This window comes from Podarcis gaigeae (genome assembly GCF_964106915.1).
Source record: "Podarcis gaigeae genome assembly, chromosome: 1".
Classification (NCBI taxonomy): Eukaryota; Metazoa; Chordata; class Lepidosauria; order Squamata; family Lacertidae; genus Podarcis; species Podarcis gaigeae.
The window spans coordinates 117665652-117684101 of record NC_139678.1 but is presented as its reverse complement, the minus strand read 5'-3'; the positions used below and the strand labels follow the sequence as shown (position 1 = coordinate 117684101).

The 18450-nt window shown below is 41.6% G+C and overlaps 2 protein-coding genes across 15 annotated transcripts in view; one reads left to right on the top strand and one right to left on the bottom strand.

The window, feature by feature from the left end:
• DYNC1I2 (dynein cytoplasmic 1 intermediate chain 2) overlaps window positions 1–11425 on the top strand; it is a 34929-nt gene extending 23504 nt beyond the window's left edge. For all 11 annotated transcript variants that reach the window (XM_083708065.1, XM_083708074.1, XM_083708071.1 and 8 more), the window contains 11 exons: window positions 1398–1487; window positions 1729–1891; window positions 1983–2082; window positions 2503–2628; window positions 3253–3399; window positions 4352–4465; window positions 5283–5416; window positions 7004–7148; window positions 8203–8343; window positions 9318–9443; window positions 10665–11425. In XM_083708065.1, coding sequence (XP_083564191.1) covers window positions 1398–1487; window positions 1729–1891; window positions 1983–2082; window positions 2503–2628; window positions 3253–3399; window positions 4352–4465; window positions 5283–5416; window positions 7004–7148; window positions 8203–8343; window positions 9318–9443; window positions 10665–10778 — 1400 coding nt within the window. In that variant the 3' untranslated portion in view covers window positions 10779–11425. The remainder of the gene's footprint in view (window positions 1–1397; window positions 1488–1728; window positions 1892–1982; window positions 2083–2502; window positions 2629–3252; window positions 3400–4351; window positions 4466–5282; window positions 5417–7003; window positions 7149–8202; window positions 8344–9317; window positions 9444–10664) is intronic.
• A 2394-nt stretch (window positions 11426–13819) lies between these two features.
• Window positions 13820–18450, bottom strand: part of SLC25A12 (solute carrier family 25 member 12) — a 60704-nt gene continuing 56073 nt past the window's right edge. For all 4 annotated transcript variants that reach the window (XM_083708419.1, XM_083708421.1, XM_083708420.1 and 1 more), the window contains exons 15-18: window positions 17881–18019; window positions 16443–16601; window positions 16220–16310; window positions 13820–14411 (exon numbers count right to left, since the gene is read on the bottom strand). In XM_083708419.1, the coding sequence (XP_083564545.1) occupies window positions 14219–14411; window positions 16220–16310; window positions 16443–16601; window positions 17881–18019 (582 nt within the window). In that variant the 3' untranslated portion in view covers window positions 13820–14218. The remainder of the gene's footprint in view (window positions 14412–16219; window positions 16311–16442; window positions 16602–17880; window positions 18020–18450) is intronic.

Genomic DNA, 18450 nt, shown 5'->3' with positions numbered 1-18450 from the left:
TTAAGTTGGAGTTTGTATTATTGTGTGTTATATAGTGTCATTTAAAGCATTTGTTCCTTCAGGTATGGATATATTTTTATTGCCTAAACTATGGAGTTGGGAAGGTTTTTTTCCTCTCCTAGATCTTGCTTCAGCCTATCACTATGTGTGTGGTTTGGCAGCTGGTAGGCCCTACAAGCTGTATTTTTGTTTGCAGGGTAAAGGCTTGTCTGTAGACCTCCTGGAGAGCTAGTAATTGCACAGGCTTGCCATTGGAGAAAAAACATGATTGGAAGCAGTCAGGCAGAAAAATGCTGTGCCATCCCATTGCCACCTCAGAGCAGGGAGAGACAATCCCAGCAGTACCATCTGGTTGCTGCTGTCTAGTCAGCTGGCCTGGCTGCTGGGACCAGAGCTTGGCAGCTGGTTCCCATCTCTTGACCAGTCTTTGGGTTGTTTTTTTTTATCCCCCATAGGTGACTTTGAACATGGGTCACAGGGATGGCTGCAACAAACACGTCCCTGTTGAATCCTGCCTCATTACTTGTGACGAGGCGTGCTGCCTTTCTCTTGCAGACAGATGACATAGTTGTTTAACCCAAAAAGAAAAGGAAAAAAAGTCTTTTGAGAAACTTACCCCTGGAAACAGAGAAGGAAAAGGCAGTTGCAATGTATATGCTGTAACACTTGCAATTTTAAAAGTTGTGTTTTAGGGTGTTCTATTTCAAAGGTGAAAACCTAGCAAAAAAGAAAGAAAGTAAAAAGCAGGCTTCTCAGTATTCCAGAACATCAGCAGCATGTTATTTGTTGCAATTAAGGAACAACACATTTTGCTTTTTAAATTCTCATTGGCAAACATGATAAGGATAATGAGGCTTGCATTTGGAATGACAGAAAATAAAATGTAATCTGTCTGTGCTATTATCTTTAGGAAAATTTGCTTCTCCGACTAGCATCCTGAAAACTAATGTAAGCCATCTTTCCTGTATGAAAAAACCATTAGACACTGATGGTTCCATATCACAAGGAAGCAGCGACTCTGTGGGCTATTTAAGACACTTGATTTCTTTATTCAGCAGCATTAATATGTCAGCACGTTACATAAAACTGTGGTTGCATATGCTGTCTTGAATGACAAATGCTGGGTAGAGGTTAGGAATTCAAAATTGAAATCTCTGAATAGTTTCTGGGAGGTTTTACTGTAGATTGCACAGGCTTACATTTTGTGAATTTGTTGTGAAAATTGTGGTATGTCCAGCTTACTGTCATCTCCTTTAATAAGTGCAATTCCTGAATTAAACTATTGCATTCTAGCAAAAAAACTGCTTTAGGTAGAATATATAATATATACACAAAACTGTTTTGCCTGACATAGCATTGCACAGTGGTCAGAATGTTGACAACCTTGCTCTTTTCAGATGAAGAAGATGAAGATGATGCAGTGGTACAAAAACCACCAGTTGAGCCTGAAGAAGAAAAAACATTGAAAAAGGAGGAGGAGGAGGAAGGTACAAATGTATCATAACACATTTAAACTATTGCTCAACTTTGTGTCTCTCTTTAATAGGTGCAGAATTATAAAGAAGGTTTATATAATAATATAAATACAGTGTGTGAAGATTTTTTTTTTAATGTACAGAACTTAAATAATTGTTTTTAAAATCTGAACATACACTTATTTTAAAGATTAGAATGATTTTATTTGTAGTCTGCCATCTAAAAATAAAGCTCCAAATCTGTTTCCTCCAGTTGCCCCTCATGAACTGACAGAAGAGGAAAAGCAACAAATTTTGCATTCTGAAGAATTTTTGAGCTTCTTCGACCAATCAACAAGAATTGTGGAAAGAGCTCTTTCTGAGCAAATTAACATTTTCTTTGACTACAGTGGGCGAGACCTGGAAGAGAAAGAAGGGTAATATGGGAATCTTACAAATGTGTTGCTAGGTTTGTTTTAATCTTACTGAAAGTAACCCTAAGTCTCCCCTTTTCAATTGTTCTTGCAGAGAAATTCAGGCAGGTGCTAAACTGTCCCTAAACAGACAGTTTTTTGATGAGCGTTGGTCAAAGCATCGTGTTGTTAGTTGCTTGGACTGGTCATCTCAGGTAACAATAACACTTCATTAAAAACTTTTCTTTTAGAAACCCTTTAGCAGGCATTATTCTCATTTACCTGCAGTTACAGTGTTATTGTATTTATTTAATGCACAGTTGCTTAATTCATTGCGCAGAAAGAAAGGAAGGAAAGAATAATGTGCAGAAGGCATTGCTAAGGCATAACATAGAAGTGTGTGAGCTGCAAAACTGAGCAGTCTGCATATATCAAAATAGAAGACAACTCTTCTGTGTCTACTGGTTCTGAATTGTTGGTTTAATTTTGAAATTGCTCTTCTAGCTGTAGCTGTCTAGTTAACAAGGTTGACCTTAGTAGCTTAATTTTAAATCATATGATAATTGAAGTTGGCTGATCTTACCTCTGTAAGCAACAATCTTCCCTTTTGTTCTCAATTACCTTTTTGAATCCAGTATCCAGAGTTGCTGGTAGCCTCTTACAACAACAACGAAGATGCTCCTCATGAACCTGATGGGGTGGCCCTTGTGTGGAACATGAAGTACAAAAAAACAACTCCAGAGTATGTCTTTCATTGCCAGGTATGATGTGACTTCCTGCCTTGCCAGACTAAGAATTTTATGTTAATGAATGTGGACATGAGCCGCCTTCTATTTGTCAGCATAATGATTTCATTGGGCAGGCCTGAACTTTAAACCGCTTGTGTTTGCAAATACATGTCAACATCTGAGGAATCCATTAATCCTTTTTAAAGGTTCGTCTATAGCAAGCAGCCTTTCTAACACCATTTGGATTATTTAAGTGTGTGGCAGTTCTGCATTTCTTATTCTGAATGGATAAAAGGAAGCTTCTTTTGTGTGTCAAATGCAAGGAGATGTTTTAAGAACTGTGGTCTTAAAATGTGCGACGAGACCTGTGAATAAAAATGTTCGTAGCCTGAGGATTTAAAGCAAGCTAAGTTAAAACACATGTTTTCAGGCGGAAAAACTGAGATCCAGTTTTTTTTTAAATGGGTTGGTGGAAAGTTAAAAATGTACTAGTCTAGTTTGCTATTGCGCTTTTCAAAATCTCACAATTCTGAAACTTCACAAACCATTGCTAAAATGTAATGTGATATTGTAACATCATTCTAAAGGTTTCAGCAACAATTGAAATATAGAAAAAGCATTTACTTTTCTTTTTTCTTTTTTCTTTTGCCCTTACAGTCAGCTGTGATGTCGGCTACATTTGCAAAATTTCATCCAAATTTGGTGGTTGGTGGCACATACTCAGGACAAATTGTGCTATGGGATAATCGCAGCAATAAGCGAACACCAGTTCAGAGAACTCCCCTTTCAGCTGCTGCTCACACGGTAGGGAATGAAATATCAACCCCCCCCCCCCAAATTACTTCCTTATTCTCAAATTAACCCATTAATGTAGGATGAGTAGTGATATCTGTTACTATCTTTTGAAGGCTGCAAACAATAAGCATTCATTTTTTGCAGCATTCTATGTTAAAAAATATTCTATGTAAGGCTCTTATATTAGAAACCTTTTTTTAAAGTTAGGTCTTCACGTGCTTGTTTTTATTAAATTCTTCAGATAATCAGATACAAATTCAGCTACCCTTTCTCCCCCAAAGGCAACCCACCACTTAATATTACTCAGCCCTAAAGTATTCCCACTTATTCACGTGTGCTTTCTCCAGCTTCCAAGTGCTCTCTACATTTATTAGTATTAGACATGACGTTGTATCTGTAACTGTCCATTTGTACCCACATCCATATTCAGAGGCATATTAGTTCTACTAGGAAAACATTGAGCTATAGAAGTTACTAATTATGCTTTCAACACAGCCTGTCTGACCAAGGAGCTCACTTAGCTATGCTCTGTGCTTTGTGACCATTGATAAAGTATATTATACTTTTTAAGGACTTGTAGCAACTCCTTTCAATGCCCCCCATCTCCTTTAGTTGCATTTTAACCTATGCTCAGTCCCTTCTTCATCACAGCTTTTGTTTGCCATTCTTCCCTCCGCCCCACTGCCCCAATAAATGGCATAGTTCAGAAATAAACTCTTGACAGCACTGTTTGTGCTTTCAGCTAAATTTGTAACACTACAGAAGGACTAGGCACCTTGCACAAAAAACTCAAACCCCTGTTGGGGAGCATCTGTGGAAAGTGAGCTAGGTATCCAGATAATCTTGCCTATCTTCTCAACTTAAATGTCACTTTAAAAGCTAAATTTTGCACTTGCGCTAAGTTGTCTGTAAATTACCCTGACGAAGCATTGCTAATCTACGTCGCCCACTTCTGCTTTAGCATCCTGTGTATTGTGTGAATGTGGTGGGGACTCAGAATGCCCATAACCTTATCAGCATCTCGACTGATGGAAAAATCTGCTCGTGGAGTCTGGATATGCTTTCACAGCCACAGGTAAAACAATCAAACACTGCTTCTATGTGATCCGTGTGCAGTCTCACACCAGAGTTCTGTGCATGTGCAGAAAATAATTTTAGAACATTAGCATTTTGATGGGATTGGCTTCTCCCATTCGCAAGGTGCATGTTAAGCTCTGTTTTTACTGCACCATGACAGTGTCACCAAGGGACTTTTTCTCCTGTTAGCAATTACCTTAGTCTTGCTTGGCGAACAAAACATTTTGGTTGGTTCTGTCTATATATTTTGTAGTTTGCACTTCGTTTTAAAATTTGGTTTGCTTTTCCTCGCGTGCCTCACGACACCCCTCCAGCCTGTTTTGCGGAGTCAAATGCTTGACTTCTTAATTGCAAATGATAATTTCATGGTATCTTGCAGGTCAGTAATGAGGATCAGATCCACGCATGCTGCACTCCTTGGACTCCTTGTAAAAGTGGGATATAAATTTATAGCATAGGTAGCCATGTGAAAAGGGCACAATTTATATAATTCACATGTTAAGCCAAGGATGGCTGTGGGCAGAATTCCTGCATTGCAAGGGGTTGGACTAAATGACCCTCAGGATCCCTTCCAACTCTATGATTCTAAGTGTAGATCTTAGGTCCTCCAGGACGTTCTGAGAAAACAGGGCCATGCCCTGTTTTTATGCAGTTCGTGCATTTTTATTGCATCAAATGCTTTAAACGTGAGAATAAGAATGCAGCAAGATTCAAAAAATGTTTCTTTGGAAACTAGTATCAGAAATCTTCCTTGATTCTTGGCAGAAAGTTCTCAGCAAACCGGAAAGATTTGTATGTGATATTTTTCTCCCCAGGATAGCATGGAGCTAGTTCACAAGCAATCCAAGGCTGTAGCTGTCACTTGTATGTCTTTCCCTGTTGGTGATGTCAACAACTTTGTCGTTGGAAGTGAGGAAGGCTCTGTGTACACCGCATGTCGCCATGGCAGGTGAATAGAAACTGGGACCCCTGTTTTTAAAAGATGACGGCCCTTCTCATTATGCTCTGTAAGATAAAGCAGGTTTGAGGTAGTTCCCCAACAGTTATATGGGCAATTGTGTATAAACAATGCAGGGTATTCTTTCACGTTCCAGAAAGCCTCTTATTGGCATAAATATTTCCCTTATTCTGGATAAAATGGCTTTAGAATTATGTAATGGGAGATGACGTTTAGCCATCATTCTGGTCATTTGAATCATGGCACAACATCCCAGACCCTCACTTCTGTAGATAATTGTACAGTAGTATCACGCACCAATCTTAAATTGGGTAGCATGTCTCCTGCTGTTCAATCTGTTTTGAAATTGTCTGGCTGTATCTTATCAATTGCTTTCTTAAATGAAATTGAGGCCCCAGTCTCAGCTCAGACACACACCAGCCCTTCCTTTATAGCACTTTGGGTTAAAGCTAACCAAAATTGGTGGTTCTTCCATTTAATCAATATTGATACTATTGGGAATGCCCTGGTTTCAGACTGAAAATTGACCCAGGAACATGTGCATATTTCTGAAAGTTATGTGCACGGCAACTTCTTCATTTTTGTGGCCCAAATATTTACTTTCTGTGAGAGAATTAATCAGATGGCATAGCACTTCTTAAGCACTGTTTTGTATCTTGAGGTGGCATATTTCCCCAAGGTTTATTTAATACATGATTTTAAAATTCTGAGGTATGTAGCTATATTCAGGGGCACTTCTGCAATGCCACTATGAGGAAAAATTGCAGCCTTTGGGTTTTTTTTTTTTTTTTGAGAAAAGGCAAGTCAGAGGTGACATGAAAGAAGTTTTTGAAATTCTGCAGGGCACAGAGAAAGTAGATAGACAAGTAGATTAGACCATGTGGGCATTCAATGAAGCTGAATGTTGGAAGATTCGGGGCAGATAAAAGAAAGTGCTTCTTCACACAGTGCGTAGTTAAACTATAGAACTCTCTCCCGCAGAGGGCAGTTGATGGCCACCGACTTTAAAAGAGAATTAGACATATTCATGGAGAAGGCTGTCAGTGACTACTGAGCATGATGGCTGTGTGTTGCCTTCACAATTGAAGGCAGTATCCTTCTGAAGGCCAGTTGGTGGAAGCCACAGGAAGGGAGAATGCTCTTGTGCTCTTCCTGTGTTCTTATGACTATTAGTAGTGTACAGTGGAACCTCGGTTTTCGAACGTAATCCGTTCCGGAAGATCGTTCAACTTCTGAAATGTTTGAAAACTGAAAGCAGAAGCCTTGATACAATAGGGAAACACAAAATGGAAGCCTCGTGGCACGTTCGGCTTCCGAAAATTGTTCAAAAAGCAAAGCAGTTACTTCCAGGTTTTTGGAGTTCAAAAGCCAAAACGTTTGACTTTCGAGACGCTCAAAAACTGAGATTCCAGTGTATTGATTTTGAAGGGGCAAACATCTATTGGGTAAGCATATGTTTATTAAGTTCCTACCCTATTATTTAAAAAATGTATCTCAAATTATTTACGATTTTGTTGTTCTTGTTCGTAAGAAAATTCATTCCTGTGTGTGTGTGTGTGTGTGTGTCTCTTGCAACAGCAAAGCTGGAATCAGCGAGATGTTTGAAGGTCACCAAGGACCTATCACAGGGATCAATTGCCATGCAGCGGTTGGACCTGTAGACTTTTCCCATCTTTTTGTCACTTCTTCTTTTGACTGGACTGTAAAGCTTTGGACTACTAAGGTATCTGAACTTGAGACGTCTAATTGTCTCAATTTATTGAGGAAACAATGTAAGCCACAGTCCCATCTGTTGGCCTGTATAGGCAACCATCATGTAAACAGTAATGTGGGACCGCATTAGTTCTGTTGACAATGGTGAAAGGAATATCTGTTTTCAGTATCTCTCCTGTAATGCATTTAGACATAAATTCATTCATCCTTTTTTAAAAAAATACCTTGTTCATATTGGGCTGAGGTAATTCATATGAACATGGATCTTCCCACCATCTCCTGCAACCTCTTGCTGAGGTTCTCCATGGCTCTGCTGAACTTTGGCATGTCATATTTCTCATCATCAAATACTGTGCATGTGTATATATATATATATATATATATTTATATAATTAAGCAAAGATGAAAATGTGCAAAGCAAGAAAATACTAAATTATATTACATTGCAGTTTCAGAAGCACACAGTTCATATAATCCTATTATCAGCAGTAAGTTGCAGTTAGACCTAACACTGATAGATGCTAGCTTCACAGAAATCTGACGTTGCTTAGAAATGGATCCAGTCTGCTTTATGTCAAATGGTATCACCAAATAAAATAAAACTGAAGGGTTTAAAGTCCTATGTTAGACTACGTTCTTTCTACCTGACGGCAATTTTGCAGAGGTAAAACTGAGGTTGTTTTCATTTTACTTGGCCACAAGATTTATTATTTTTTGTGGGAAAAGGTTCTCTGGCGAACCTTTTCCTTGCTTTGTTCAAAATTAATCACACTGCTACATTAGTTGCCGACAATGTGGATGAGAGATGTTTATATACCGTATTTTTCCACCTATAAGATGCCCCCATGTATAAGACGCCCCCTATTTTGGGGGACTCCAATTTAAGAAAATGGGAGATGGCCCCCATGTATAAGACGCCCCCAAATTTTGGACATTATTTTTTGGGGGGTGGGGGACCTAGTCTTAGACATGGAAAAATACGGTACTTGGTCTTATTTACCTTGCTAGCTTTTGTTTTCTGAATCGTGAAATACATCAATTTGTGTGTTTTTCTTTTCCTTCAGAACAACAAGCCTCTGTACTCATTTGAAGACAACTCAGACTATGTTTACGATGTGATGTGGTCACCCACCCACCCTGCCCTCTTTGCCTGTGTGGATGGAATGGGAAGGCTTGACCTATGGAATCTCAACAACGATACTGAGGTAGGATCAGATTATATTGGCTATTCCAAATCTGAAAATAAGTTTGCCAGCCTTAAAACAAACTTGTGATCTTTTAGTAACTGCAGCCCATCTTTTGTACATACATTTTAAAGTTCTTTTGCCTTCCCATCCTATTTTCAAGACTGGTTAGGAGAATCCTGCCCAGTGTATGCAGATTCCTTTCCCTTGGCCACCGCACTTGGAGTACAGTGGGCCCATATTCTGTGAGGTCAGAGACCACTGGAAATAACAAGAAAAGGAATGCACTTAAATTGATGTGCCATCTCTTATTTGTACTTGCTGGGACGTTGGCTAAGATCAGCTTCTTGAATTTATTGTGCTCCCAGGTATCTTATCTCCTGAGTGAAGACAGGTTCTTTGTGCATCGCTCATCATGACACCATAAGACGGTTGAAAAACCTCTCACTACAGCTTCATGAATCTACCCACTGATTTGTTAATGCTCTTACAACAGCATAATAATGTAGCACCAACACTGTGTTGGGCACAGTACAAAACCCAAACATGATGCTGCCATTGAGTGCTTTAAGTACTGCTTTAATATTACTTTTGTGCGGGGAACCCACCACACTTAACTGATGTATAGGTGATGATTGGCTGTACTAAAGTAATTTTTGCCCATGTACTTCACATTCAACACACATAGACAAGGTTTTATCCAAAGGAGGAGGGACACATTAAGTTGGAACTGTCATCTTTAAAGGCTTGGAGCTCTAATTCCTATCATTACCAACATTCCTCTTCTGAATGTTCACATCTGCATCACGTAAATTTTAAACTTTTGAAAGGTATAATGTGTTCCTTCATACAGTATTTTGTTCCTGCGGCATAAGGAACAGCTGGCACACTTCAGTGTCTGTATTGCCATCTTAATATTTGTGATGAAGGTTAAGAAAGTTTGAAAGATACTATAAGTCCAGTTGAAACATGGTATGTTTTTAAAACTGGTATAGGTGCCAACAGCAAGCATTACTGTGGAAGGTAATCCTGCCCTAAACCGCGTGCGATGGACAAATTCAGGACGTGAGATTGCTGTCGGAGATTCAGAAGGACAAATAATAATTTACGATGTGGGAGAGGTAGGTAACTTCCAAGTGCTTCCAAAGTAAAAATGATGTCTTACATTATTTTACTTAAGTCCAACAATAAAAGGCACTTATTTGGGTCAGGTGGCCATAGTTCTTTCACTGCAGATGCCAGTGTGCATTTAAGTTTCCGCATACAAAGATACAATGTTAAGATATAAGCAATTCAAGTATTTTCTATGTAGTAGTAAGAATTTTGGATGTCTAGTTTTGTTACGGGGTGGGGGGACTTCAGCCCCTCACCCCAACGGTCTTTCGCCAGTCCCTATTGCCAGGGGGGCTGCTCATCCATACTTCCCTTTGGGGTTAGGCAGTTGTTTGGTGGAGGGCCAGATGGCAATAATCAGTAGGCCAAAGGTTTGGACAAGCTGGTGCTCTTGTGAATCAGGGTAGCACAATGGCTTGAGTCCAAGGATGCCCTTCCACTAGCACAGGTGTGGACAACCTCTTGGACTTGCCCTGCAGGCTTTCCCATTGGGGCCCCAAGGCTATTTTAGCCATGCCACACACACACACACACATCTAATATCAAGTGCAGGGCAGGCAAAGACCCGGCTCAGCCAGAAGACATTTGCAAGCACTGCCCTTTGCAAAGGGCATTAAAAGACCCAATTAACGGATGATTGATGAGTTTTGCAAAGCCCTTTTAGAGCTTCTCACAAGATCTGACCGTCAGCAGATGTTTGGGCTTTGCAGAGAGTTTCTGTGGTTGTGCATTTGCCTGCATGGTTTGATTTCACACCATGAAGGCAAAAGGCCACTTGATGCCATTGTGACAGGTGATTGGTGGGTGGCCTTGTCAAATTGGCCTGCAAGAAGTGGGGGGTGTAAAGATTTGGCCCAATGGTCGGATCCAGTTCTCCAACCCTGATCCTAGCAGATAGTTCTTAGTGCTGTTACACAGGTTATTTCTGACCTAGCAGAAGAGTGTTGCATTAGAAGTGTGACCCCAATTCCAGAGAAATTCCTTCATTTGTACAATTTCTTAAGACCATTTTACAGCCCACTGTGGTTAATAAGCTACAGCCTATATTTTCCTTCTTCACCATGTTTCTCACACTTTAATAGAACCCCTGTTGCATTCAGGTGCTGCGCTATGAAAAGTCTAGTGCTTGAACAAGGGCGTCTTCTCCTGTTCACAATCCTTTGGATTCAAGCTGATGAGTTTAATTTTCATACGTCCACTGATGTTCCCATATAACCATGTCTCCACAGCAAATTGCGGTTCCCCGAAATGATGAATGGACACGTTTTGGTCGAACTTTAGCAGAAATTAATGCCAACAGAGCTGATGCAGAAGAGGAGGCAGCAACCCGAATCCCTTCCTAGGTTGTTGAAGTGGAGGGTCTCGCTGTGAATTTGGGATTCAGAATAGTAGCATGTGTTAAGTATGCGGCTGAACTTGACATTTAAAATGTGGAGTAAACTGTGGAGTCGACAAGTGTATAAAGATCAGTGAAATTGATCTTGCAAAGTTGCTTTTTAATCCCTGAATCACCACCCTTAATCTGATAGATATAATTTATTATTTACCCTGACTTGGCAAGGTGTATGTTCTACTGAAACACTAACCACGTTGAATATTTAAAGTTCAACTTTCAATGGCATATAACTATTTCAGAGCAATTTAAGTTCTGTAAGTTTCTGAACAAGAGCTTTTCCAAGTCAAACTGACAGGCTATGCTGTGGACATCAATCTCTGGGGCACTGGGAAAGCATTATGGCTATAGTACTCTTAATGGCTTAGATTTGTGCATGCATCTGTTCACAGTAACCTTTATCCTAATTATTATATAATAGGCTCCAGGCTACAGTGGTAGGTCATGTATATGACTAAAAAAATCTGTAAACCCTTTTTTGTAATGGGAACTTTCTAAAATACCTGCTAAGTACTTTGGATTTTTTTGTTTGTTACATTTCTGCAGTAGAGTAAGAATTCTTTATAAATAAACATTACATGGCCTCTTTTCTCACAAGCATCTGTTTAAAGACTTGTTTTTCAAGAGTTTGCATTTTCAGAAGTTTGTGCAGGGGCAGGGGTGAGGGGCTGCAGGAAAATAATTAACTTACAAACTCCATTTCTTTTTTAAAAAAGTATTTTGTGCCTATAATAAAAATGGATTTGGGATTTATTTTGTAATTCTTCAGTTTACTTGATATTGCTCATGTAACAGTTCTTTAAACTAAAGCAAAAAGAATGTGCACATGAGGCAATTCATACTTTCAAAAGCAACTTGTCCCTTTTTTCTCTAGGATTATGCAGTAGGTGCGGTATTTTCTTACCATCACATAAGATCAGTGTAAAGTTCCACATTATTTGATTTATTTTTTTGCACATCAGTTTCTTTCCCATGCAACAATAAGATATACATTTTTAATTGTTTCTGAAATATCTGCCTATAGGCTTGAAGCTATTTTTTAAGGATTCTGGATTATTATTTTTAGTTGACTTTTTACTCCCATAGGTAAAAAAGCATGCTGTTTCTACTGATGAATACTACTCAGAAAATCCAATTGCCAATTCTGATATTAAATTCTTGGTTATTCTACCAAAGAGGTGATCTTTCTATTGTGACATTACATTAAAGGCTGTATGATTACTGGAGAATAATGATCACTACTTTTTCTCCTATTTTATAGAGGAACAAGCCTTGCTGCAGCAAAGCCAGCATGACTTCTGCTAGGACAAATCCTGTCTCTCTAACCTGTTGAGAGTGCTTTGACTGTCAACAAGCATGGGTGGAGGGGATCTGATTGACACAGTGTACTTGGACTTTAAAAAAGCTTTTGACAAGGTACTTCCTGAGTGAGCTTAGCAGTCATGTCATAAAAGGAGAGGTCCTTTTGTGGATGAGGAGTTGGTTAAGTAGCAGGAAGTAGATAATATTAGTAAATTGACAATTTACTAATCTCGAACAGAGAGATACAGAAAGTAGTGTTCCCCAAGGATTCGTATCGGGACCTGTGCTTTTAAACTTATACATAAACGATCTAGAGGTAGGGGTGAGCTGTGAAGGGGCTGTGGCGATCACACAGGATCCCCCGAGGTTTCACCGTCTATTGATCCCTGTGCCACCACTTTATTTCTCGCTGCCATCACCCAGGCCCTACCTGGTACAATACCGAGTCCAGTCAGGGTTAAATTGGAACATAAACTTCTGTTTATTTATTGCAGTTAAACAACCGTGTGGTTTCATAAATGGTATTGCTCAATTACAATCATGGGGTGCCTATCCAGACCTGCTCTCTCTCACTAAACCACCTCTCAGATTTTTGCTTGTCTTCCTAGCTCCTAACTGCTCCTGACTCAGCTTATTTCACTACACTAACTCAACCTACACACAGACTATCTCAATTCACTCCCACTCCAACCAACCACCCAACTCCCAACAAACTCCCCCTTTGCCCCTCCCAGAGCTGGTTTTATAGTCCCTCTGACTCCACCCCCCTGGGTCCTGATTGGGTAACCTGTTTAACTATTTCACCTCCAGCACTCTCATATGTTAACGTCACAGGGGCCAGGTTTGCTGATGGTACTTAATTGTTCAGGGTCATTAAAACAAAAAAGGGCGTGTGAAGAGCTGCAAATGGCCTCTTCAAACTGAGTGAATGGTTGGTAAAATGGCAAATACAATTCAGTGTAAACCGGTGGAAAGCAGTGCGTGTTGGGGCAAAAAAATCTTAAGGTCACATGGAGTCTGAACTGGTGGCGTTGGGCCAGAAAGAGACCTTGGGGGTTATAGCCGATAGCTGGATGAAGCCATCGACTCAGTGTGCAGCAGCTGTGAAAGGCGAATCCCATGCTAGGAAAGAGACTGGGGAGAAAAACTCATATCATAACGCTGTTATAAGGCATTCTGGTGCAAATGCATTATAGTAATGTGTATGGCTCTGGTCGCCTCACTTCAAAAAGGATATCGTACATTTGGGAAAAGGTTCAGAAAGGGGCAACCAACATGTTTGAGGGGATGGAATGTTTCTCCTATGCAGAAAGGGTGTAGCGGTTGGGACTTCTTGGAGAAATGACAGTAGTTAAAACTGTGGAACTCACTCCCACATGAGGTAGCGATGGCCACCAAATGAAATGGTTTTAAAAGAGGATTAGGCAAATTCATGGAGGAGAGGGCTATCCTAGCTCCTAGCCATGATGGCTATGCTCTGCCTCCTCCACCAAAGCCCGTATCCTGAATACCAGTTGCCGGGGGGAGGGAGTTTGCACCATTTCTTCCCAGCAAACATTTTCATCTTTTTTCATTTCTTCACCTCTTGCTGCCTTGCAGACTATAGCAAGGTTGTCCAAAAGGATAACTTAATCCATTTGCTTCCTACAGAGGAATTTAGCTTAGAACACAAAAACAACCCTGTCACTCTTGGTTTTAATAAATTTTATTGTCACATGATTTTTAATAAAACACTTTCCAAAACATTCTGTACATTTCAAACTATTTAGAACCGCAACACCTGTTTCTACAAATGCAGTTGCATTTCAATGCCATGATAATGTCTCTGTACAAAGTTGTACAATATGTACAGTAACATGGAGTGCAAGCTGTGCTAAGCCAAGCCCTAGTTACTTATTCTACGCATAGAACTTAAAGCTTGAATCGGTCTCCCGTGTGCAAATGATTAGCTGTGTTTTGGATAGAAAGGAGTGATTCGATGTCGGTGCTCCATTCAGCTAGAGCATCATGCAGCTGACTGGAGGAGCAGAGCCACGGTTGTAGCTCTCTGTCCATGGCACTACTTTTTATCTGGCTCGAGAGGACAGCTCAGGAGGGAGTGACTGCTTTGGGCTGCGCTGAAACGGCACCTGATTTAAACTTTGGAAGAGAGAGGCCAAATTTGTTCTCTATCCCAGCAAAAGTAGCTGTTGCAAGTCGATATCCACCTATGTGGTCGGGATTGGCAGGAGGAAGGCCGGAGATTCGAGACTTGGGTGTAGGTTCTGAGCCGGAGGGTTTGCTGGTAAGGAGGCAAAGAGAAAATTAGCAGAGTTCAGGTTACATCAGCATAACGCTATTTCTTTAAGGCAGGGGTGGGAAACCTGCGGGGCAAATCCTGACCTCCCTGGGAGTCCAATATGGCCTGTAAGGCAATTTCCCCATAACCACTGTGGAGGGGGTGTTTCAGTTCTGCTCTGGGTACTGCTTTGCTAGCATGTTCCCTGTGGGGAACGTACTGCTAAAGCAACCACACTATTGCAAATCAAATTCGACAGGTGAAACCACCCGCACCCCAGTCACCTGACACAGAATCGTAGAGCTGGAAAGGGGCACCAAGGGTCATCTAGTCCAACCCCCTGCAATGCAGGAATCTCAGCCAAAGCATCCATAACAGATGGCTCCATCCACCTGTCAAAGTTAGCCCACGGGCAAATAAAGATTTGGACCACCAGCCCATACAGGTTCCCTACCCATACCTGAAGCGTTACGCTCATGATCTCGGCCCATCCATGCATCTTTTTGTCAGTTTTTAACAGTGTTGAGCATGGCTTGGCATGAATCTAGATCAGGTACTCAGAGCTGATCCAACAGCTCACTCACTAGGGAATGTATATGCAGATCTGAAATAGCTAGGACTGGGTCAGGTGTTGTTCACTGGGCTTTTTCTCTCCCCATGAAACACCTTTTTGCATGGTGGCTTACATCAACCAAGGCCTGAATCTTTTTAACAGCCGACACCACAGGGTTCTTCTAGGATTCATCGTATATACCTTGAATGCCACCAGCCAAGGGCAGTAAATTGGCCATAATCTTTGACTTGGATTCTGACTCTTAGTTTAAAGGTAAAGGGACCCCTGACCATGAGGTCCAGTCGTGGCCGACTCTGGGGTTGCAGCACTCATCTCGCTTTACTGGCCGAGGGAGCCGGCGTACAGCTTCCAGGTCATGTGGCCAGCATGACTAAGCCGTTTCTGGTGAACCAGAGCAGCGCACGAAAACGCCATTTACCTTCCCGCCGGAGCGGTACCTATTTATCTACTTGCACTTTGACGTGCTTTTGAACTGCTAGGTTGGCAGGAGCAGGGACCGAGCAACAGGAGCTCACCCCGTCATGTGGATTCGAACCGCCGACCTTCTGATCGGCAAGTCCTAGGCTCTGTGGCTTAACCCACAGCGCCACCCGCGTCCCAGTGGACTCTTAGTTTAAAAATGCATAAATTCTAAGCTTGAAGGGAGAAAAGCTGAGGAACTGCTGGATGGTGCAGACACTTCTCCACCAACCCTGATCATTGACTATGCTAGCTGGGGCTGAGTTGGAGTCCAACAATGACAACATATGGATGGCCACAGATCCCCTATATTTCTTGTATATCACCTGCCTGTTCTGTGTCACAGTGCCACAACCTTACACTAAGACCCGTAATGAAAACTAGAGTGTTGAAGAGTAAAGATTGTATTCTAGGTTGCTGTACTTTCCTGTTTATATTTAGAAACACAATTTAATCTAAATGTATCAGGCCATTTTTCACCAGCCAAGAAGGGATGTGGGAACCTGTAGTTCTCCAGATGTTGTTGGACCCCATCTTCCATCATCCTTGCCCATGCTGGCTGAGGCTGATGAAAGGTGCAAGTTGAACATTGTATCAAGGGCCACAGGTTCCCTGCACTTGGTTTAGAGCAGGCTTCCTCAACCTCAGCCCTCCAGATGTTTGAGACTACAATTCCCAGCATCCCTGCTAGCTAGGGATCATGGGAGTTGTAGGCCAAAAACTTCTGGAGGGCTGAGGTTGAGGAAGCCTGGTTTAGAGGATGGTAAACTGTACTTACATGCCTCCAAAATCAACATAGAGCCAGCGCTGCAAAAGTTCATAGGTCACTAGAGTGACGCCAAACTGGGGTGAAGATCTGAACACTCGTGCTGTTGAATAGAATAAGCACAAGCTTTATTGAGCAGGTATTTAAATGGTTGCGAGCCTTGGGACTCTCTAGTCTTCTTTAAATTAAAACAGAAGTTACAAACATACCCACACACCCCACCTCTTTTCCTTACCTGCGGCTCCTTTCCAGAAAGCTGCGGGGCCTTCTTCTCGAAGTATCTTTCCAAAGCAGTCAACAACTCCATTGTACGTCGTCTGACCAGCGCGAGCCGCCACTTGCAGTCTCGTCTTGATGACATCAGCAGGGGTCACCAAGGAAGCAGCAGGCACACCTTTTCAGGAGAAATGAGTGTTTAGTTTAACACAGAGACGGGCAGAAACATTTCTAACGCCAAAGAATATGAATACGAAAAACGGCTGAAGTCACATTTGTAACAAAACCAAAAGCCAACGGCAGCAGCTTCTTTCCTCTTGTGCAGCTTAACGCTTTATGCCAGAGTACATTCAATATATTTATAATAATAGTTTATTATTTACATGCCACCCATCTGACTGGGTTGCCCCAGGCGCTCTGGGCATCTTTCAACAAGTGAAAAAAATGAAACGCAGTAAAACATCAAACATTAAAAACTTCCCGATACATGGTTGCTTTCACATCTTCTCAAAGTCAGATAGTTGTTTATTTCCTTGGCATTTGATGGGAGGGCGTTTCACAGGGTGGGTGCCACTACTGAGAAGGCCCTCTCCTGGTTCCCTGTAACCTCACTTCTCACAGGGAGGGAACCGCCAAAAGGGCCTCAGAGATGGACCTCAGTGTCCAGGCTCAACTATGGGGGTGGAGCTGTTTAGGGCTTCAAATACCCATGTGGCGAAATGTACTCTGGCATAAAGCGTGAAGCTGGTAAATAACCCATACACAAAATCACATAATCAGCAATGATCGGACGCCATGCATTATGCCTGTCTGAATGGCAACGGGCCTGACAGATCCAGCAAAGAAAGGATCCCGGAAAGAAAGGATCCAGGAAAGAAGGGCTGCACCATAAAATTGCTTTCTGCTTCAAATAAATGCTTATGTGAACTATTTTAATGGCTTCTCTTTCAAACAAGTTGCAGATGAAGTGAATTTTGGCTCTCCCAAAAGAATGATTTTGAATTTCAACCTCCTAAAACACACTCTTGTTCTATATACGATGTCAGCTCCTTCCCAAATGAAGGAAAACCAGACAAGATAATTTTTATAAACTCGCCTCTCTCTGTTTCCTTGAGATTTTAAACGCCAAGCCTCCCACATTGAGAGCTTTGAAACAATCGCAACTCCCCTATCGAGGCCAAGAGTACAAATTTGACTACAAGTTGCTGAGCTGCATTAAGCTGTTTATCCACATTATGCAAATGTAATTAGCTCTCGTCAAAATTACACTACCTCCCACCAAGGATAAAAGTGATCAAATTTAGATTAAGCTAGATACAATAGTGTATTAGCTTCCTATCCTTGGCTCCGATGAATATTAACGATTGCTAAGAAAGGGGACAGGTTTGGCAAGTGGGGGGGGGGAGAGGTATGTGAGAGAAGGGGAGCTGTCTGCAAATCACGCCGTAAAATGTTACCTGCGATAGCACCAGCTGCAAGCAGATTAAATCCTCCCACGCGGCCATTTTCATCTGCAAGCATCAGTTTACAGTGAGCGTACACAGGAAAATAGATTGCAGAAAAGGGAATATCTCGGAGGAAACATGCTTTGGCACCCTGTCACGTGAATAAGGGGGGGAAAGTGCAAACAAGTTATACACACACAGGATAAATTCAAACTGCCTCTACACACAAGGCTCAGGGACTATCCAGGTGCAAAGAGGGGATCTGAATGACTCCCCAGCCTCAGCCCTGAGATGTGGGCAACACTGGTTTGAGGCAGCCTTGTGGTTCTGTCTATAGTATAGGTACATTATGCTATGTCCTGGGATCCGGCCTTTTTGGTGGTGGCACCCTGGCTGGGGAATTCCTTCCCTCCTGAGATTCAACTGGCGCTCAATTGCCTATGTTCCAATGCCAATTTAAAAACGTGCTTCTTTTGCTAGGCTTTTACTGGTGATTGCTCTTGAGGCGAGCGCTTTCGCTGCAGTATTGCCGGGGATGTTTTTGATGCCAAATCACAGGCACTTCACCAAGGATGTCCCAGT